General features: G+C 32.9%; 1 protein-coding gene across 6 annotated transcripts in view; it reads left to right on the top strand.

Annotated features, from left to right (window-relative positions):
• The window catches only part of LOC107074202 (neural cell adhesion molecule 1-B), a 124,365-nt gene that overhangs the window by 93,554 nt on the left and 7,077 nt on the right, over positions 1-23,734 (top strand). For all 6 annotated transcript variants that reach the window (XM_089177102.1, XM_089177100.1, XM_015335433.2 and 3 more), the window contains 5 exons: positions 6,292-6,443; positions 8,787-9,062; positions 9,696-9,855; positions 15,707-16,041; positions 16,671-17,034. In XM_089177102.1, coding sequence (XP_089033228.1) covers positions 6,292-6,443; positions 8,787-9,062; positions 9,696-9,855; positions 15,707-16,041; positions 16,671-17,034 — 1,287 coding nt within the window. The remainder of the gene's footprint in view (positions 1-6,291; positions 6,444-8,786; positions 9,063-9,695; positions 9,856-15,706; positions 16,042-16,670; positions 17,035-23,734) is intronic.

The following is a 23,734-nucleotide window of genomic DNA, read 5'->3' as shown; positions in this document are numbered from 1 at the left end:
TTTTTTAAGTAAGTGGCATTTTACCCCTACATGTGGGGAATATGCCACTTTTAACACGCATTAATTTATTGTTATTAATGAATAAATAAATAAATAAATATTTAGACAAATGTTATTGTGCATATAATAAATAGAGGCAATGTTTATTAAATCCACGTATTTAAGTTCCATTAAATTTATTTATGTACTTTTTAGATTTTTTCCTTAGCTGTGGCATATTCCCCCGACTTACCTTATCTTTGTGTTTATAACTATCATTATAATTAATGGACATAGATGAAATTCTATAGTACTTAGTATTTAATACACTTCGTTGTATAGGTGAAGTATTAATACTTTGTTATCGGACGATGATCTTCACTAATCAAAATTGTCATAATATATTTCAATGGATTTTCATGCATATACAATCGTGTTACAAAACCCATCCAAAGCGATCGATTTATGGATATTTTAAGGCAAAAACTATTGTACTATAATCGCACCTTAGCATGTTGTAGAGAAAACCAATTTCAATTAATATATTCTACGACCTATATAGTTGACCGTTATCGCGAAAGCCAATATTAGCCGTTATTATAGTTAACGTCGATCCATGATACATGAAACTTGATTAAGTGCCGGATTCGTGGAGCCAGTAAATCTTCCTTTTTTTTTGTCTAGATACAAAAATCGTTGGCTACGCCCTGTGCTCGTATTTCATAATGTTTTAATTTTCTTAGCATATTAAATGTATCCGAGATACTTAAGGTGGTTTTATAACGAGACATGCGGAATTTAATATATCGATTTAACTATATATATATATTATACTATCGATCCACGCACGTAACGATCGCGTGTAGTTTGATCGTTTAAAGTGTTGCAGTTTATAGGTAAGGTTCCGAGGAAAAATTGTATTTTGGATGCAAGTTATTTTCAAGATTCGAAAAATCTATCGAAATCGACAGTGATATCGAGCAAGCAGTCGAATCGTGATTCAACGAGACGTCCGGACAAATCCAAAAGTCACAAGTCAGTTCGACTTCCATCGCGAGCTCGTAACTCAATGCGAATCAATAACTGTGACAGATCGTTTCATTCCAGCTGTTTCTCTCTCTCTCTCTCTCTCTCTCTCCATATATATATCTTTCTCTCTATCTATCCATCTATCTCTTTTTTTTCTATTGTTGTTTCGTTCTCACGTAGGTACACTCGATCGATCCAGAATAGTCCTGAACAAAGTAAGGATAAGTCTCGAACAGTTTAGTACCTACAAGTACTTCCAGTTCATCCTCGATAATTCGTAACAAACTCTTTGTTTGATCCAGGAATATCGTTCACTCTCTAACTTGAAGGTAACTCGCTTTACAAACTACCCTAAGCTCTCGTAACATCTGAATCGTGTTTTCATCGAAAGTAGCTGAAAGATATGTACCATGATTATTCATAATCCTATGCCTGTACAATTTTAAAAATAAGTACCCATAAAAACTGGAAGTAGTCAAAGTGGTATGGACATTTGTTAGATAAATGAGAGAATACATACACGCTGAGGTTAATTTCATGTTCTTGTGTACGTTTACACTACGCTTTTATTTATAACATGTTTATACATTATAAAAACTTATATCGAAAAACAAAAGTTCACAAAATATACTGCAATTTGATTTTGAATTTTTTAACAGAGTTTTCCGCATAAATGCCCCCGCTATGAAATTAAAAAAAGAATATAATTCATTAATTATGTTCGCGAGTAAATGGGTATTGTATTAATATTTTTTATTAATGAGTTTGTGATATTTTCGGGATAAAATGAAAGGAAAATACTTTCGATCGATTTTCGAACAAAAAACAAATTTTATTATTAAAAATAATTGCAGAAAAACAATATTTTTATAAAATAACTTGATTGTCAGAATAATTTATTTATATAATAGAAATAAAAATGCAAAAAATATACGTATTTTTGTAATAATCTATCCGTGTATTCAAATTCTGCTCATAAGAATGATCGTATTATTTAAATCGTATATTTGTGTACTATTATAAAACAAATTTATTCTGATATTTTTTACATATATTAGTTTTCGAGCATGTCCTTCAAGTTTCAAATCTACACTTCTCAACCACAACGAATGGTTCGATAACAAAACGTCTACATTACGAAGCAGTTTATCGTAGTACGAAGTCGCGAAACGCGTTGTAAGTATTAGCGTGACGCACGATATTCACATTTTATTTTTTTTTGTCGAGCTCTACCACACGTACGGAATATAATTCTTCAAACAACAAAAAGAAAAGGAAAAGAAAGAGAGAAAGAGAATATAGGTTTAAATGAAAGGTTTCGCGTATAACTTGAAAAAAAATGAAGCTTAGCTGGGAAGTGTCGAATTAAAAAGCACGTTCAATTTTGAAAAGAAGCATCTACTTTCGAATAGAAATGCATCGCGATTTTAGTCGGATGGTATACGCTGACTCGTCGGCTAATAAATTTTCACAGGCGAATAAATTACGCGATGGTAGAGAAAGAAAAGGACGGGTTTAACTTAGGTTGGATGGAATAAGGATAGAAAATGAGAAAGAGCGACGTCAGCGTCGCAGATCGCCATAGCAGATGGACGTAACTACCCTCTCGACGTAATCCTCGCGTAAAACGCGTCCTCTTGAGATAGGAAGAGAAGAAATTTTCTTGCATATACCTTTAATACGTCATTTTTGCAAAGACCACAATCTACTTAATACTTATTTCCTTGTTTATTTGTTTATTCTAGAAGAAAGTAATGCTTTAAATATTATATTATATTAAAAATGTAGACGAGAAAGATAATTCATGTAATTATTATAATAAAACATTTAAATGTTAGAGTTTATATAAATGAAGTTAATACGTTTAAGTGTTATCAGTGAATTATAAAACAAACAAAAATGAGAAAAGACTAATTGCATTATTCATATAATAATTTTTATCAATGCACATTTGATTTATGTAATTAAATATACGATTCGTGAATGAAACACGAAAAGGGAAAGAAAAGATAGAGAAGAAAGTAGTTGGTGGACAATGTATGGAGCGAACCACGAGGTGAGACAGGGTGAACTAATTTTGAGAAGTGGCTACTGGCTAATGGCAATTAGGGTCGTACGAGTGGCTGGTTGTGGCAGCGCATAAGCATGGTTCGGAATTTAGGAGGCCCACAGCTCGACAGCCAGTGTGATATTACGAATGATCGGCATTCACTGCGTCGTCTATTCCCATTAGATCGATACGAGTATGACTGAATTCCTTTTAAGTTCCTTCAGGTACAATACTCTTCCTATAAAGTCAAACTGATGGGGTTTAGGATGTATACGATACTTGAACCGCTAAATGATAAATCAAATGAATAAGAAACGTACGTGTTAAATAAACAAATTAATTAGAAAAACAAAATGAAAATGAAATAATTGTTAGATGCAGAATATGAAAATTGAAATGAAAGGACTGAAGAGTAAGATAAAGATTCTTGACGAAATAAAGAATAAATGAAGAATAAAGATAGATGAATTAAGTGTAAACTTTTATGATGAATCAGAAATGAAATAATTAAGATTTATCATCGTAACATGCAGCATGAAATTTAAGAGGCTTGTTCATGTGGCATAAGTACTTAGTTACGCTAACATGGCTCGCTTTCTCACCTTTCACCCCCTTTTTCACTCTTTTTACCCTTTTTTCATTCATCTTTTTACCCTTACTTTTGCTCGAGAATACGGTAATAGTTCATTTGCTAGCCCGTAATCGTTTCGAAGTAACATTCTTAACGCCAAAACCAACAAGATAACCTTTCGTAGATTGTTCTGTGATGATTTCACGTAAGAGCAAAACTTCGACGATAATTATATGATATTAAAATAAATCAATTTATATTCATTGTAAACAAAAGATATTATTTACAATAAATAATTAAACAATTATTGCTAATATATGTCGTAAGATTTCAGACAAAAAAATTAACCTTTTATATTTGTTACTTAAAATATTAACTCACAGTTAGACGATGTATGAACATTTATTTCGCTATTAGGCATGACTTTATACTAATTATGAATAACATTATTTCGAAAGACGGTACCTTAGGAACGGAAAATTGTAAAGATATGAAACAAATACTATTTTATGAAGGAAAATATTCTTTTTTTATCCGTCTACTAAAAATGCTATCAATATGATAAAATCGATTTCGGCAATCTCTCATACAAGTGTGATTTTTAAGAATATGTATATGAGTGCATGTTCAACAAATTTTGAAAATTTATTTTCTTGAATTATTATTCTGTACTGTTATATAGCGTTTCTAAATACCAATACGACAATAAAAACAAAGATATTTTTTTTCCGAATAACATAATCGGATTTAGTAGTAATGAAAGGTATAAAATACGCCCTTATGTCGTCTACAATAAGAGGAAAAAGCAATTTGATGTTTTGTCCAAATAACTCGTAATTTCCACGGATAAGCGTTTCGTATTACGTGGAAGAGAGAAAAAGAGAAAAAGAGAGAGAAAAAGAGTGAGAAAGAGAGATAGAGAGAGAGAGAGAGAGAGGATTGAACGGGATTAGTTCGAAAGCGAGGCGATTCATCTAACTTTGTTAAAGTTGTACCGTTCGCTCTTCGCAAAATTTCCCGTTTACAAGGAACCCCGAAAGTAGTTAACTGAGAACAATATATATTTCGCGGCGTTGCGTCCCGCGATAATGCCCGTTTATTAAGAACTTTTGCGATAACTCCTTTTTCACGTTTGTTTACCTTCGAGCTGTTTCTCCCTCGTTAGAAGATAAGGTGGTAAAGATAGAAAAAATGAGACTTAACTCCTTGTTTATCTATACAATGTAACAATTAATTAATTGTAATTAGAATTTTACTTGTCGATAAAATGCAATTAAACAATTTGTAATTAATGTAAAACGAATTAAAACGTTTAAATAATCGTCGTTGTATTTGAAAATGTTTGGACAATTACTGTTGTACGTCGTTGAGTAGTAATGTGACCTCTATGTTATCGTTTCTTCTATGCTACGTCTCTCCTGTTTTGTTTGATTCGATAATCGCTTCGAGGTTGTAAGAGTGTCAACTTCGTTCGGTAACGAATTCTTTTTTTTTTTTATTACGACCACTTTTCTTTACAATTTGTCCAGCTTGGACATTCGGTAAATTAGTTTATTACAATGTAAATATAGCACGTGGATTATTGCCTTGTATAGCAGTAATTTGTTTTCAGGTGATAGTTTAGATTGCCTGCTGGTAAGCCAATACATATCTCTCCTTTTAAGCTTAATTTGCTGGATTTTTTTATTTATATGTTGTTTCCAGGTAAGTTTGGAGTCCATGTGCAAACCCAGGTATTTGACAGCTTTCATTTGTCGGATTACGATATGATTCAGTGTGATATAAGGTGATGCTTTTTTCCTTAACGTGAAGGTTATATGGACGCATTTATCCGTATTTATTGTTATTTTCCATTTTTTTAACCACTCTTCAAGCAGCTGAATATGGTTTTGAAATATTTGAGATGCTATAGCGGGATCTTCATGTGTTGTTAGTATAGCTGTATCGTCTGCAAATGTGAATAGTGTAGTGTTTATTGTGGTGGGGATATCTGCTGTGTAAAGCGTGTATAGGGTAGGCCCTAGTACACTGCCCTGAGGGACGCCTGCTTCCATTATGTAGATATCAGAGGTACTGTCTTGAATTTTTACTATAAAAGTTCTGTTTTCTAAATATGACTTGATTAAATGATAGTAGCTGATTGGAAAATTGAGTTTAATCTTATATAATAAGCCTTCATGCCACACCTTGTCGAAAGCTTTCTCTACATCTAGGAATAATGCCGCACAGTATTGTTTAAGTTCGAGGGCTTCTGTAATTTTATTTGTAAGTCTGTGAACTTGTTCAATTGTGGCATGTTTTTTTTGAAAACCAAATTGGTGTGGAGGAATAATATTTTTTTCCGAGATGATAGTCTGGAGGGTAACGAATTCTAATGGTATAAATTTGCATTATTCCTTATTTTGATTTCTTTTTAACTTTCTACTTGACAGGAAACTTGATGTATAACGTATGATAGTATGTTGAGTTTCCATTGTAAATTATAATCACTATTTTATTTGAATTAAAATAATATGCTAATTAATTGAATAAAAATTCGATAAAACGTCTAATCCTTGATTAGAAAATATTTAAATTTAAAAAATCAATTGATCGTAAAAAAAAAACTAATAAATTAAATCGTATTAGATTAGAAAAGAAATAAATAATCTTTTATTTGCAGTGAAGCCGCTATTTGTTCAAATCTTAACGAAAGAGGTACGAGTTTCGGCGGAGAAGATGTACAAGGTGGAATGTACAACGGCCGGATCGAGACCCTCAGTAGAGATAACTTGGTGGAAAGCGAACAAACCGATTAAGAAGATGGCGCAGAGTGTAAGTTCTTTTCTTTTTATTTTTTTTCACTATCCACCTTCGTAGTTTTATGAAAGTTTGGTGAAATCAGAGCGGCGGGTCATCGCTTCGTAATAACCAGCGTTGCTTGATTTCGTTGAAAACAGTGCTTTAGAGCTCCATAAACGCGACTCATCTTCTTTCTCTTTTCTCTTGACAAAGTTTGAAAGTTCATCCACATCTTCCATCTTTTCCTTCCTAGTTTTCAAGACGATCTTCTTCTTCTCCCCCTTCTTCTCTTATTTTTCCTCATTTTTCCTCAGCGTGTTGATCTCCCGAGTGCAAGACTCGCGAGAAAGTTGTTTTTCGTTTTTATTAAGGTGTCCCGCCAACCCGATATGGTCGTTTCAGGCGTTGAATCATGAAAACGGTTAAAGGAAAGGAGGTAACAGAGGGCAAAGGAAATTCTTGAAACCACCGGCGTCCTCTAAAATTCTTTATACTTTTCACGAATTCCAACCAAACTTCGAACGACTGCGGTTATTTCGTTTTTCTCTCTGAACAACCTTCTTTTCCTTCTTCGTCTTTTACCTATCCCAAGTTCTTATTTTCTACTCTTGTACTCTTTCTTTTTTCCTCCTCGTTCTATCTTTTTATTTCCACTTCGTTTTCTGACCTTTGAAGTTGAACTCGAACTCGCCTCTCTTCTCGCGCAAGGTGACAGAGAAAAACGTCAAAGTTCGCGAGTTATTCTGTGAATTTTTCTTTTTTTTTCGAAGACGAACTTTCTTATTTCGTTTATTTTTTTCCCTTTTATTTTTATTTTATCTCCCTCTATCTCTCTCTCTCTCTCTCTCTCTCTCTCTTTCTCATTTTTTTATTTCAAATTCGTCAATGTATTATCACGTTTATTTCGTAATCAACTATCGACGCATAAGAGAATCTATTATTTTTCACCTGTCATTATACTCGAATATTATCCCGAATACACGAGCGTGTATTCAAAATTTTATATTCGATATCTTTCGTAGCGACTATCTTGCAAAAAATTATAGCATATTACGTATCCGCTCTGTTATTACGAAATCTTAACTCGCATAATGAGGTGTAAAATTGCATCACGCGAGACTCTCGTCGATTTTCCAAGAGAAGCGAGCAGTGGCAGCGTGCAAAAGTGTAGTCGCAATCTAATTCGTATTCGTTGTTAGTCGTTTACTCTACCATCGAAAATATTATTTCTACGTAAAAATTTAAAACATCATTCGTTTAATATTTTTCTAAAAAACTCTTAATCAATGATTCAAAAAAATTCGTATTACAAATTTACGAAATAAATCAAGATATTTTATATCTTTGTTATATTGTACGTAATATAATATATGGTTACTGTAAAAGACTGAAAGTGGAAAAGACTGAAAAAGACTGAAGATTGGAAAATGTCAAGATTCACATCGTGAAATGTCAACACATACCAAATATGTCGGTTAAAGACCAAATCTTTGGGTTTATTCCTGTACATTAATATTTTGGACATACACCCATGTGAATCTTGATATTATTCAATTTCGGTCTTTCAAGGTAACACACATAAATATATATATGATTTAAAAAGAGAAAAAAATGGAAGAGAGAGAGAGAAAGAGAGAGAAAGGAGAGAAGTAAACGAAGACATTCTGAAATGGATTCTATCGGAAAATATCTATCGAATCGCTTTGAGACAAATCGAAAGTTCAGCACAGTACTAGTTTACAAAAGGAAGGAAAAAAAAGAGAAACAAGACTAACCTAAAAAAAAGGTAGGTGAGGGAAGGTAAAATATAGGAAAAGAGAAAGAGAAAGAGAAAGAGAGAGAATGGTACGCGACATTCATCCTGACGAACCATTACTTCCATTCATCGCGTCCTCTATGTATGCAGATACGTAGCCTCTCTCCGATATTCATGCCCGTCGGCGCTATCATTAAAATGACATCGTGGAAAACGAAGGAGAGAAAAAGAGAGAAAGAACGAAAGAAAGAAAGAAAGAGATAGATAGATAGGTAGATAGATAAAAAGGGAGATAAAAAGGGAGCAAAGTCAGCGACCTGTCCCTACTGTATTTTCCTTTTACGTATTGTATTCATTTTTTCAGTTCTACTTCACCGTAAATATCGAGAGAAAATTCCTCAGTACATTTGAGAGTACTGCGTGTGCTGCGATCCCTAAGTCGAGTTTTATTTTTGTATTTTATGTTATCTTAACTTTTTCTTTTTATTCGATCAATCAAAATGAACTTTGAAATTTGCCCATATGAATAAAACGATCTTTCAAGAAAAATCGTTCGTCGTTCTAATTCTGGTAAGATGTTGCGAAATGTCAGAATTTTTATTTTTCTAATTAAATTGCAGTATCCTCTGGATGACGATCGTACAATGAGCGTCCTGAGCTTCGTGCCGAGTATCGACGACGACGGGAAGTATCTAACTTGCCGCGCTGAGAATCCGGTGATTCCCGACAGTGCAATGGAGGACAAGTGGCGATTAGAGGTACACTATCAACCGGTGGTGACTCTGAGGATGGGAGAGACACTTAATCCAGATGACATCAAAGAGGGTGACGACGTGTACTTTGAGTGCATAGTGAAAGCAAATCCTAAAGTGTATAAACTCGCCTGGTTCAAAGACGTAAGTACAAATTTAAACCATCGTGAGTATTGTCGTTGAAAGTTTCAGAAGGTAACGATCGACATCGACTCATTACAAAAATTGGTCACTTAAAATAATTCTATTTTTTGTTCATGTTGTTGAGTTTAGCACGGCATTTTTCGGATTGTGAAAAAGTAAGCATTGCGTAGATCTGTGCTCTTTTCTGCTTTACGCACATAAATGACAAATTGTTTGAATATAATTTTTTATTTTGGTTTGTTGAAAAAAAAATAATATACTCTTGAAATTGCCATTTGTTGTACAAAGAAACAGGAATTATATAAAAAAAATACCAGAGTATTCGATCCATTTGTAAAATCTCAAAGCACTAACTTCATGAACATTTTTTGCGTTCCATTAATTTCTTTTGAGATTTTTTTTTCTTTTCTTTCGACTTTGCTAACCGAATTTTATGTTTTATTCCTTAATGAATTGAATTTCTAAAAAATCGAGGGGAATTTTGTTTGCAGCGGATAGTTTTTAACCTCTTTTTTTATCTTTTCACGAAGAAACTAAGCTTTTGTAGTTGTGAAATTGATTAATATTCCCCTACCACGTCCCACAACGATTAACTTAAAGAGCATACTAACTCTTCTTACTTTTGTATTTTAGAGTAAAGAGTTAAAGAACAATGCAACAGCCGGCGTGATTCTCAGCGATCATTCGTTGGTACTTCAAGGCTTAACTCGACATTCTGCTGGCGATTACACCTGTCTAGCTGTAAACAGCGAGGGCAAAACCGCTAGTAATCCTGTGACCCTTCAAATAATGTGTGAGTCAATTTAAGTTTTATTATTTTCTAGTAGGATTCTATTTACTCACGCTACATTTACTAATTTTAATTATCTCTATTACTATGAATGAAAATAAACGTGTTATCTCAAGCGAAGGGTTAGACAAAATTTCAAAAACTGAAAGCACATACAAAATATACACGTTTGTTATTAACTGTCATCACTATAATTCGAAATTCCTATTTTTTCGTAAGAGAAAATCACCCATCAATCACCAAATAATTCGATGAATTTCGTTTAAGTTAAAAATTGTGCACATATTCCACGATTAAACAAATTACCGATAAAAAATAAACTACTGTCATCAGATGACTATTTCTATATAATATGCAAAGTAACATAACTCAAAGACCGAACAAATAAAGTTTTATCCGATATAAGGAATTTACAAACGATCAAGTTACACAGGATTAAATGTAAATATTTTTACTTACAATTAGATAAGAGGAGAGTTATTCATTTTATTTCGTCGTGTAACGTTCTCTCGAGCAATTACGGTTTAGGCGTTCGCCATCGTTGGGAAAGCATTTCTCTAATTTGGCCATTCTCACCGAACGCCTCGACTCCTCGTTAATTACTTAATCGATGGCAAGCAACTCTAGGAGAGTGTGCGTCGAGGAAACGAGAAGAGAGACTCAACGTTGGCATGTGTATGTAAAAGAGAGAGATAGAGTTAGAGTATAGTCGATGGAATAGGAAGGTCAAAGGGTCACCGGAGAATGGGAGAAAGACGGTTAAGAGGATGGGTACGAAGATAGGGTGGATAGTTTTCTCTGAAACACAGAGCGGGTTATTCTATTAGAATGGTAGGTGGCCTCGGTGGTAGCTCGGCGTATCTGCATCTTGTAAATGACCTAAGAGGGAAGGAAGGACTGCGATGCATATTCAATGTATGGAAAGCGTAGCTGAATATTCATGTGTGGGTGAAGGTAGTCTGGCAATGTGCTAAGCTAGGACAGTCTCGGTGTGTGACGTGAGAGAAGAGAATCAGAGTTAGTTAGCGAGAGGGGGGGAAGAAAGAGAGAGAGAGATAGACAGACAGACAGACATAGATAGTCCACTATCTATATCGTTACTTTTCAACCCCTTCAATGCTGATATTAATCTCGAAAGCCCTTCGATCATTATCTATGCGTGTTTACGTCCTAAGTCGACCTTGTCTGTAACACCAATCTTATCGCATAACATCATCGTGGATATAATAATGGGAAATAATACTAGATCAATGTCTAATCTTGAATGTATTATTAAATGTTTATCACGTTTTTTTTAAGATAACGATAAAAAAATTTTTTTTAAAAAGTATTAAAGAAATATTTATTATACTTCTTTTCATTAAATACATTTTTTTCACAGTAGATACTTTTTTTATGTAATTTTTATATAACTTTATAGAATAACATACGACAAGGACATGAATATATGTTTATTAGGATATTTCATTTATAATGAAATATCTTATTTCAGTTACTTTTTTGTCCTATCGCCCCCTTTCCAAGAAAAAAATATTACTTATCGCTCTTATCGCCCCCCTGAAAATTAATTTTTTTGTTTTCCTCTTTTTTTTTAATAATTCAAAAAATAAAATCCCCCCCCCATTCTCCTGTGGCCATCATTGCCCCCCTGAATCGCTTCATCGCCCACAAGAGAGCGATATCGCTCACTTTGGAAACCACTGGTATAAAGTATAATACTGAAATAACTAGTACATTAGTTGTAACATCATAGTATTATCTTATAAAAGAATATAAAAAATAACATCATATCTTACAAAAGATATAAAAGATGCTTTAGATCGAAGTGAACGATTATGATAAAAATTTAATTCGTTGATTAATTTATTGAGAATATTTTTTTTACTAATGACTCAAGATTTGGAAATTCTGGATATTCTTGATGAATATAATATATAACATCGTATTTCTCTGTGGTTTGAAGAGAATCTATGTTTGATTAGATCGATACTAAACTTGCTCCTCTTTCATCAGCAAGAGAAGATGGAAACGTGAACAGTCTCATGACATGCTTGATCTTCTACCGGTTCCGTCAATTTCTCTTATTAGCAATTAATATCACTAGAAAGATCAAATGCCACCTTACCATGGCCCATATATTCTATATATACATAGTCGCGATTCTAGACTTCTCTGGCAGTGTAAATCATGTTCCTTGCCATTTGGGACTTCCGTATGCCGTGGCCTATCTCAAATACCAATGTCAAGGGAATTTCCTATTAGAAGATCGATAGAACGAGCCCGCCAGCTTCAGCGCTTCTTCTTCTGTTTGATAGCATCCAATCTTATTCGAAATTCAAATATGAATTATGTTCACCAAATTCGACGTTTCTACAGTTAAAACAACACATCTTTTTCGAAGCATAAATCTTATCGATTTTCCATAGCACAATATTGTTTACAAGAAGATTTACAAATCACAGTTGTTATACCCGTGTACATAGATAAATATATTTGCTATATATCTTCAAATGATGACTAATGTAATAAAAAAAAAATGTAGCCAAAAGTATCGTCAAGCACTCTCTATAGAACTTTTGTCCCAATTAAATAGAGCCACGAGTTTCACGTTGGAATCTAAGTAAGCTCAAAGCAATTTGCGCTTACATGAGAAACGTGCTCGAGTGATAGATGATTACCTCAGTAAGTGTCAAGCAGCGCAATTGACTAACGTGCAGTCGTGCCATATCTGTGACACATTGAACGGGTTACCGCTGCAATAGCTTAACTCGACTAGGTGAATACAGCAGCACGTCCGAACCGAGTGATTTACCCATCGCACACCGTGCGATCCTATTTAAATTTCAATAATCGTGGACAACGGATTTCCATAATCGTCCATATTCCTTCAGGGTCTTGGAGTTTCAGACTTTTGTGAGAATATGGCTTCTATCGTTCAACGAGAGAATTTAATGACTCTATAGAAAATCAATATAAGTATTAATAGATAGAATAGTAGTCCCTTGATATTATGCACCATAACGTAATTTGAGATAAAAAATATATAAATAACAATATTTTACATTAAATAAGATAGTCTTGATTAATGTTTACTTTTTATCGTTCTTTTACTCCAAAACGAATGAATTACAAATGGAATCGCTATGTTTATTAGCAAATCCTGTTAGATAAAATACAATGGACTCTTATATACATATATGAATTTCTATTTTGATTTAATGAAAGCAAATATTTTATTAACGGTTTATATCTCCAAATAAATACCATGAAGACTATATGTAAATTCGAGTAAAGGTTCTTATTTATTTTTACGTATACAAATATAGGATATTAATAAAAGATTTTATAATTAATTTACAGTTATTCTGTTATATTTGGAATAGTAAAATTAAAGTATTATTGAAAAAATTTTGTCAAGGTTAATTTACATGTACCTTTATAAGATAATAATTGAATAATTAACACAGAAATTTGATGAGTAGATGATACAATAAAAATCGTGTGTGCAGATCACACGTGTTAGAAGGGAAACCTTCAAAAATCTACGTTTCGAGAGAATGAGACGAATGGATAGTTTTAAGAGTAAGATAATTTTAGGATTTATTTATTATAATATTATTATTATATATAAGAAAGGTCACTGGTATGGTCTCTGGGTGGAATAGCTAATAAAAAGTGCACTTTTCACAATTCAAGCAATAAAAACGGAATTTTAAACTAATATTTAACTAAATACTCTAGTCTAAATAATGATCTGAACAACGAAAAATCTAAAAAATGCATTGAATCGTATCGCTCTCTCAGCTTATCGAACTGTGTACACTACGAGTCTCAGATTTCAGCCTCGTGATAAGCTCCACCGATTCACGCTGGGCGTTCAACATCTTAAAAATGTTTTTATTTTATTGAAAAATTAGTATAAGTCTCTTAAATACGCAAATATTACAAATAATAAAATAATTTTCTTATATGCATGGGTCAGTACATGTCTTTGGATATTTTTTATAAAAACATATAAAAATCAAATTTAATAGACATATTTTATCTTTAGGTATCAAATATATTTTATAAAGAAGCAAAATATAAAAATGTGACAGTAATTTACTTGCTTTTGAATGGAATTTGTCAGCTGTTCCTCATTTATTCCACAGTATTCTCTAATTCTTTTTCTCTGATGTATCTGGTAATCTTTTTTTTTTTTAAATATTTCAGACAATACAGTTATTAAATATTCTGTAATATTTAATAATGTAATTATTTATTATAATATTTGCGAAATAAAGAATTTAATACTAATTTTTCAATAAAATAGAAACATTTTTAAATAGAAAAGATATGACACGTTGTAAAAAAAAAAACTATATGCATGAATATTATCGCATCCATAATAAAGACAATAAATGTAAATCGAATTTCAACAGACCTTCCCTGTTTTTTATAATTCTTTTCTCATGATAAGGAACCGACCTCATTGTGTAGGTAGCTGACAAAACTAATATTTTCAAAATTCTATCCTTCAAGATGGAGTGCTGAATGCGATAGTCATAGATAGAGACGAAAATTGTAGAATATTTGTCGACAGAAAGATACGCCGTCCTAATCCAAGTAATTATAATATATATTTTTTTGAAACTCAGGTAGATGAATTTTTTTTCTCTTACATTTTTCACACTTTCTGTAAATTTGATATATCTTTATCATAGGTTAGCATAAACAATTATTTCTTTTTGTGTTGCAACTAATAACTGTAGATGCTGTTAAAGAAGGGAACAATTGTGGTCGTATTTTTTTCGTTTCATCGGATTTTGAATTACAATGATCTTAATATCTATTTATCATTTCCGTTGTTTTATTTTATAATATTAAACATTTTTTATAAAAAATTTATTTTCTTTAATTTTTTGCTATATTGGTAAAATAAGTTATATTATTGTATTTTTATTGGAAATATAAAATAAATAAGATTTATTTGTTTTTGTCACGTGTCTTGTTTCTTCTATTTAAAAACTTTTCTATTTTATTGAAAAATTAGTATAAATTTCCTAAATACGCAAACATTATAATAAAAAAACGTCTTTGGATATTTATAAGAAAAATATTCTACAATGTTGTCTAATTCTTTTTCTCTGATGTATCTGATAATCATTTCATTTTTTTGTAAAATATTGCAGGCAATACAATTATTATATTCTATATATTTCATAATTGTTAATTATAATATTTGCGAAATAAATGATTTAATATTAATTTTTCAATAAAATAGAAACATTTTTAAATAGAAAAGAAATGACACGTTTTTGGTAAAATAAAAACCGTCCACGCACCTTCTTTCTTTAATTCGACCGTCGGTTCGTTTGGACCTTATACTTTTGTCGCATACCTACGTGCTTATCTCTGTTAATTCCTTCTACCCTTCTATCGCTCCTACCTACAAACATTTCGAGTATCGAAAGAATACGTGTCCACGCTTTGTAGTATGCAGTTGCACACAAACGCATACATATACAACCAGGAGCGATAACTACGAAGCATAGCATAAAGAGGAGACCGAGAATAGGAAAAACTGTATAGCTATATTCCGGCTCAATCTTATATGTTTGTCTCTTTTTCTCTCATTATTTAGTATAGCAGCCGTTTCATAGCTTCGTTACATAGCTGCGTTTCCGTTTATTTACTTTTCAGATCACTCCCATTCTAAAGAAGTTTTCACTTCAATAAAAATAGAAAAAAGAAAAAAAGAGAAAATTGATAATTTACATGAATGAAAAAAAAATATAATGATGGAAGTTATAATTAAAAAATAAGTAATGATTCTTTTCTGAAGTTAACGAAAGAAAACTACAACATGTTACAGATACGCCAGTTTGCAAAGAGGGTAAAAGCGAGGTTGTGGTTGGTGCTCTCAAACAGGAAACGGTTTCTTTGGTTTGTGCGGTAGAGAGTCATCCACCACCGTTGACCTTTTACTGGACCTTCAATAATTCTGGAGAGTTGATGGAGATGCCGCACTCGCGGTATTCTCACGCATCAGTAGCCGGAACTCCCTCAGTCGTAGAGAGTCTGAAAGAGTATCAACAATTCCACGGTTCGAGACTGAACTATACACCGACGACGGAAATGGATTACGGTACAGTCGCATGTGGGGCCACTAACCAGGTCGGCAAGCAAAGAGCGGCGTGCCTTTTTCAAGTAAGTTTCGTTTTTCCATTGGCTCCATTTACTTAGTTGAATGCGATTTGATTTCTTTTTCTTTTTCCTTTTTCTTTCTCATTCCGTTTGTGTAACGGTAAACATTCATTGTCAAAATATATTTTTTCATTTCCTCCGATTTAAATTTTATCGCTTGAAATATATATAAAAAAAAAAAAATAGTAAATTTCAATTTAAATTATTGTTTTTCACTTTTATTAGATATTTTTTAAATATATCAACGCTTTTATTTTGTACGAAACAAAAGAAATATCGTTTGATAAACATTTATCGTAGTTTATATTAATTATTTCTTTAATGAAGTACAACAATATATCCATTATTACTGATAATATTTCATAATAATTTTTAATAAAATAATAATAATAGTTTACAAATACTGAAAATACATATATGTAAATTAAAAATGGAATAAATTTTTCTACATCGAAAATGATAGGTGTTCTTTATTTTTTCCGTAATGCAATATATTTCATTGTTTGATCCATTTTTCATTGTCAAGGTCAGGTTCATGATATCAAAGGGTATAGCCTTAACTACGTTAGAACTTTGAAAAGGTGCTCGTAGATCGAGGTGAATCGATCTGACCTATGGACAATTGTCTTCAGGTGATAGCGGCTGGTCGTCCCTATTCTCTACACAACTGCACTGCTACGGAAATGTCAGCACCCTTGGATGTGGAGGAGCTTGGCACGAAATCAGGAACTGGTCTGATCGTACGTTGTTTAGACGGTTACGACGGAGGCCTACCTATCCATAGCTATCAATTGGAGGTTGTATCCGAAGAGGACGGATCGATTCTATGGAACAAAACACTGCCGACCAATCCAAATGGACCGACCTTTGAGGTCACCGGCCTTACAACTGGCAAGAGTTATCGTCTCTATCTCTTCGCTATTAACGCCAAGGGTAGAAGTGATCCCGCCATTTTGGAACCTGTCACGCTTAAAGGTGTCGCCATGTATACGACCGGTAAATATTTTCTAATTTTATTTTTTATCCTAACGCAAATACATTTTGTTGACTCTCTATTTAATATTAAATATATTAACAATTTATATTTCGATGGCCGGTTTATTAACAAAAGTTATATTTTTTTCAATTTTGGTACTGGGGCTTAAATAATAAATAAAACAAGTTTTAAATAATGATATAAACTAATATTAATATTTACATTATCGTTGTAATATTAAATGAAAAATGGTCAATAACATTGTACGCAGAATTTTAATTCAAGATTAAAAACTAGTCATAGTAGGTTTCTTCATTAATGCATTAATGATTCGTTTTACAATAATAATTAGTTTATTCGAAATAAAACGAAAAACAATAATAATTTTTCGTTTTCCGATCGAAAATACATTTATGAAATAATATATGAATAATTCGTTTGAGTTTTTAACGTGCTAAACATTTTACATGAAATATATTTTCGCGCGCGAATGTTTTTTATATGGGTATGTTTATAAATTGCTGAATGTAAGCTTTCACCGTAATTGTAATTAGAATTTCTTAATATTGTATATCAAGTATGCATACGTATTGCGTGATGATATTGTAGTAAAGTTTGATAAATGAATTCAAGAGATATATACCTACTATTCAATATTAAGCTATTGACTAAATGATATAAACGAATCCATTAGCGTTAACTTTCGATCCTAGGTTGGAGACAATCGTGACACTATGATGTTTCAAGTTTAATAACTCCTCGAGAAACAATCTCGTTTCGTAGTCGCGCATTATTTCGAAAGGAAGGCGAGAACTTTTCTCGTTACACTACGTGATTATTTTCGTATTACTCTCTGACTAGCATAGCGAGCGAATGCACGAGAGAAAGGAGAAACTGAGTCGTCTTGGGAACAAAGGAAGCTTCCGAAAATTCTTAAACAAAGTGTTTGCACATGTATTCGTTGTAACAGTATGGTGTGAACTATTTGAATAGTACCGCTGTGGATGTCACACCATTTTCTGATTTCACCGAATGAATACTACTACCATCGAAACAGAATCGACAGAAGGGGTTTTAAGGGTAGAATGCAAAGCTTACGAATGCCTCGAAATCTAAAAAAGGATGTTAAAAAAAAAAAAATAAATAAAACAAGATGAAGAAAAAGTTTTCCAAGCGGAACTGGATAACGATTAGACGTTAAATGGTTTTCCCAACTTATTTAAATAAACGAAAAAAGAAGAAAAAGTATTTTTCCTTTAAATTTAAAACATTCAACTATTAACGAGACTGTATAACAAAGTTAGTTTGAATGCGCTGAAAAAAAAAAACAAAGTTAGTCTAAATAGTCTGAAAACAAAATTGTTTAACGCGAAATAGTTATAATTCTGTAAATTTGTTAAGTTTCTACTTTGCGAGCAGCAAAAGTATGGAGTCATTTTTCTTTCTCTTTCTCTCTTCCTCATTTCTTTTTTTTTTGATTCTTCGTGTCAACTGTTTGAAAAATATGAAAATTCGATGTTGAAAAGACTTGAGCATACATTGAAAAAAAAAGGAAACATAAAGGAGAAACGTTAGTCAAGTTGGTAGTCGTTTGTAATCTTTTTAATTGTCTTCCTTCCTAGAAGTATTCGAAAAAAATGATGGAAAAAATTCAACCGAAGAGTTAAAAAAATATCTCGCACACAAATATCATGAAGAAGCAAGACAAATAGAAAAAAAAACTACGAGGCAATAAGAAAAGGAAGAAATAGCTTTTATACAATTCACATGCTCCCGGAATACATCGTAAGCTCTCGTGAGTGACGTTGCTACTTGAGCCCTATTGTTACAAGGGTCATAGAACGTAAAAGCATAAAAAGAAGAAATATTTCAGTTAGATATAATCATTGGCACGTAACATTGTATCTATATACATTACTAACTATATCAAAAAGCGTTCACTAATTTCGTAAAATTTATGTCATACCAAATTCATTTCGTTTCAATGAATATTATTACATTTCTCCTTTAGTGATTAAATTTCTGTATATATATAATAGTATACCACAAAATTAAATTAAATGATAGAGTTATTTCTACATTTGATATAATGCACAAATCACTATTCTCTGTTTTTTATTGATTTTATACTTTTAAGAGTAAGCTACCAAAAATATGTTATAAAAAAAATAGAATTTATTTAACAGTCCTTATGAATTTCATAAGAAACTTATCTAACTCGATCTCGATTATCTCGGTTATTTTTTGAAAACTTTTCAAAGATACGCATTAAATAACATGTTTTATTTCCCAACGGGCACACGATACTATTGGAAATTGGTGGAAACATAGGTTGATGGGTGAGACACAAGGACGACGCATATAATCTCGATTGCACAAATAGTCCAGAGTAGACGCGTCGGTATTGCAATTAGTCGGTTAACCATCCCCTCATGAGAGGTTCGCACCGTGGTCGCTGATGTTTCGAGGCGGATCGCGGAGTCGGAGAGTTAGGGAGAGAGATGGAAATAGAGAGGGAATAGAAGAGAGTGAGAGAGAGAGAGGGAGAGAGAAGAGAGGAATCGTCAGTTTCCAGCCTGGGAGAGGGCTGGTTTGTAATGCTGAACACAGCGCAATGCGACCACAGGTATCGAACTCTGCGGACCTTGCAATTAACAAAACAGATTACTCTCAATCAACGAACATCGTCCCTCTCACTCTTACTCCCTCTCCCTTCTACTGGTCATGTAACGCGTGCGTCGACCATTCTGATGCTAGCTTTCAATGCATCATCCATCCCTAATGCTCCCTCTCTCTCTTTCTCTCTCTTCCTCCCTCTATCCATTTACCCACGTCCATCTCATTTTAACTTTCTATCGTATTAGGTATAATCAAGAGAAGATATTGAGAATTATTAGTAGTATGATATCTTAATTTCTGTAATGACTAAATCGACAAATATTTTACGTGACTGAACAAAAAAATCATTTTGATAGATAATTTGTATTACAGAAAAAAAAGTTATAGATAAATGTGTTTTTCATTCGTGATGTTTGAAAAGTCTAGACAATTAATGGCGTCTATACACACAGCACGCTTTTAACTGTATTTATATCTAAAAGAAAAACTCGCGTGTATATAATAAATATACTGTGTAGACAAGCGTGAAAGCCTAGACCGCAGGATACGCTATTCGAAAAGGACGATTTTCCGGATCCATGCTTCTCGGCTAGCGACGCTAGCAGAAACCATCTTTTATTCCTTCCTTTCTTTCTACTTTCTTTTCTCTTCTCTTATCTTATACCGCAAAAGAGATTACGTAGAGTGAGCTAAATGTGGCGTGTTCCTTCTTTTACCTCGGTTAGACCTGAATATTTTACATATTTGTATGAACAGATCATACGGAAATTTAATTCTTCTTCGTTTTGCGATTCAAAGTTTGCCCATATCGAATCTTGTTATCTGCAATGTTCATATCAAATTCAAATAGAATGAATCGGTAATATGTAATTATAAATAAATAGAATTAATTAATGGGATGAATGATTTACTCTATGTAGTTATATCCTAGTTAGAATAAGAATCAAATAAATTCATTTCAATCAATTATTTTAAGTAAATAATTGAAATCAATTAATTATTATTAATTTTTTTATTTTGTTTAATTTGAAAAGAAAGTAATAATTTTACATGACAAAAATTGTTAATTTTTTAAAAATGGTTTTAATTGGTATGTTTTTTATTTCTTTCCCTTTTTTCTTTAATGCAAGTGATATTTCTTCTGCTACTTTTGTTCTTTCCTACTAACACTTTCTATTATTTCTCTTTCTGTCTGTCTCTCTCTCTCTTTCTCCCTTTCTGTATGCGCGAGTCCCCGCCGAGGTGCAAATATTGATTTGACGAGCGTAAGCCCGCGGCGCTGATTTGCTCGAATGCCAAGCCACCTACGCCTGGGTAGAGCCTATTTGCGGTCTCTTTGGAACATTTTCGCTTGATGGTAACAGGAGGAGGTCAGTTATAACCAAGAAATTGGATGAAACCTTCCATTATGTAATATCACTTTTATAGTTTTATTTAAATCAAATATGTTAACTATATATATAATTGCATCTGACGGTCGCATCGTTTTATCTACACATAAAAAAGATCAGTATTCCATTCTACTTCTCTCAGAGAATCATTTTGTATATAAATAATAATGAAAATAATATCATTTAAAATATAATAATAAATAAATCTTTAGTATAAGATAAGAAAGAAAATAGGAAAAATGTAGATATTCGTTGGGATGTTTTTCGATCGAAAATATGAGCATCGAGTAGTTTGGTCTCTCAGCGATTTTAGCTATTCTCTTCGTTGCCGATACGTTCTCTTCGAAAGTTGAACGAACGTCGGTGTGGCCGGTTGTTTAGCCCGGAGCTATTACTACGCGAATGGTTTTAGAATGCAATTCTTTCGAAATTGTTTTTGAGTTTCCGCGGGATTGCTTCGATTTAGGACAAATTGTTCGTGTACCTTAAAGCTGGCTGGTCTCGCGGTACACCGCGTCATTTTCCCACCTTCGAAGGGCAAAAGAATACTCACGTAGTATTCACGAAAACTCTTCTATTTTGTTCACACACAGACACGCGTTTATTCACACATCGATTCCATTCTCGATTTTTTCCTTTTACTCATCTCCTCTATCCTCTATTCCTCTCGATATCGAAACTACTCAAACGAATGACAGGCGTATCGCTTACTGTGTTGACTCAAACTCCAGTCCTTTATTCCCTTCAGTGAGCTTTGCTTTGCCCGAGAAATGGCATCGCCTTCGATAGAGAAACGAAGCAAAATCATCCTTGAATTCGGAGAATATTTGATGTTTCTTCTGATACCTTCTTGAAAAATTGGCAGGACGAATTATCGGAACTCTCGAATATGTTTCTTAAAGAACAATAAAACATGCCTAAAAATGAATCTAAATATTTTTATGACATGTTATATTGAAATGTCATTATTTCAGTGTAACAAAAGGAAATATTTGATAGTATCACTTTTACGAATAAAAATGAATTATTTCTCCTTTACGATTAATGTGTGTGTGTGTGTGTGTGTTAAATTGTTAACAAAATATTAAATATATTCCTTAATCTTTTTTTTGGGGGTGGGAGCATTTTACAAGTTAATTAATATTGCTGTTCATTTATGAATCCCTCTTTATTAAATTGATAGAAAATGTATTGAAAGGATCTCTATGTTACTATTTGTATCGTTTTCTAGCTACGATTGACTGTACATTTACGAAACCATTGATTACGTATGAATGGTATATACGTATGCTTGTGTGGACAACATCGTGCTCTTTCATAAAACACCGTTGATTGAGTATCTTTGTTCACCGGAACAGAGAAGTAGTATCCGATCGACACGCGCATTGTGTATCTTAAGTGTACTCGTGAAAGAGAAGCGTCGAATAACAATGCCTGCAAAGGAAACAGCAACGGAATGTTTTCTGATTGCTGTCGAGACAAATCCGCGTTGCAGCGTGGCTCATCGGATAATCGCAGCTCCATTAATCAGCTTTTGTGAAATCTTGTATTGTAGCTGTTGACTCTCTCTCTTTCTCCCTCCCTCTCTTTCCGTCCCTTCCCATCCTCTCTCTGTCTTTCTCGCTGTCCTTCGCTGTTTTGCTTTTGTTACTATCGCCAAGCGTTGTGTCAACGGCTAAGTCAATATTCGGCAAATAGTCGAGACAGTAGTACACGTGCCCGTTTCCGTTGTTGCTGCATCATTATTTCTTTCAGTTTCAACTCCAATTGTAATAGTAATAATATAAGATCATAAAGTTTCAGTATAAAGTAGATGAAACCAATATCTACAAGATGTTATGTCTGATCGAATTCAAGAAAGAAAGAGAAAAAAAAACAAAGATCACTTAACCGTCATAATTCTAATTCCAGATCGAACTTCGACTCTCTGTGCATTGGCTCATTTCTGTAAGTTTTGCCAATGGTAGGGAACAACGATTTGGCGGATTGTCGTATACATGTGTACGTGTATGTGTAGGTATATGTATGTATATCGGTATAAGTACGATCGCTGAGTCATCGAATAAATACCTTTAATGCAAATTCACGAGTTTGGATTCTTGCCCGTCGTTAACTTCGAATATATCCAAGCATCGTCGTAAGTTGTAAATTGTACCAATAATTATGAATTACCGGCTTGAATGCTGTTGTAAATTTCGTTGAAACATTTATAGCCTTTTTTACTTTTTACCAACATGATATTTACGATCGGGTTAATGGTCGTAATGTGAGATTAGATGACTAGTATATACACATATATTCTTCTCACAATAGCGAATCGTTGTAATTATTAGCATTTAGCTTGTATAGATGCATTATAGCAACTTAGCGGCGTTTGTTTTACATGTAACTATTAATACGCATTGTATGCAATAAATTTTAATTGTGGGTCGCTTAAAGTTTTGAACCCGTAAACTGATTGAGATAAAATTAATTAGGAAATGCACAGGAAATAATCCATGTGAAATTATATGTTTCTGTTTTCATGCATTGTTATTCATTTCATTTCGTGGAATAATCCTCTTACTCTCTCTGACTCTTTTTTTCTCTCTCTCTCTTTCTCTCTTGTAATTCTAACGCAAAGTGTGAAGATAGAAAATTAGAAACACTTTTCTATACAAAAATTGTAACGTTGATATTTTACTGCAACCGAGTACTACTTCCTCATATT

The sequence above is a fragment of the Polistes dominula genome, unplaced genomic scaffold (assembly GCF_049000335.1).
Source record: "Polistes dominula isolate Pdom_NZ unplaced genomic scaffold, Pdom_raw_medaka contig_20, whole genome shotgun sequence".
NCBI lineage: Eukaryota > Metazoa > Arthropoda > Insecta > Hymenoptera > Vespidae > Polistes > Polistes dominula.
The sequence above is the reverse complement of the archived record's forward strand: the minus strand, read 5'-3'. Positions and strand labels throughout refer to the sequence as shown.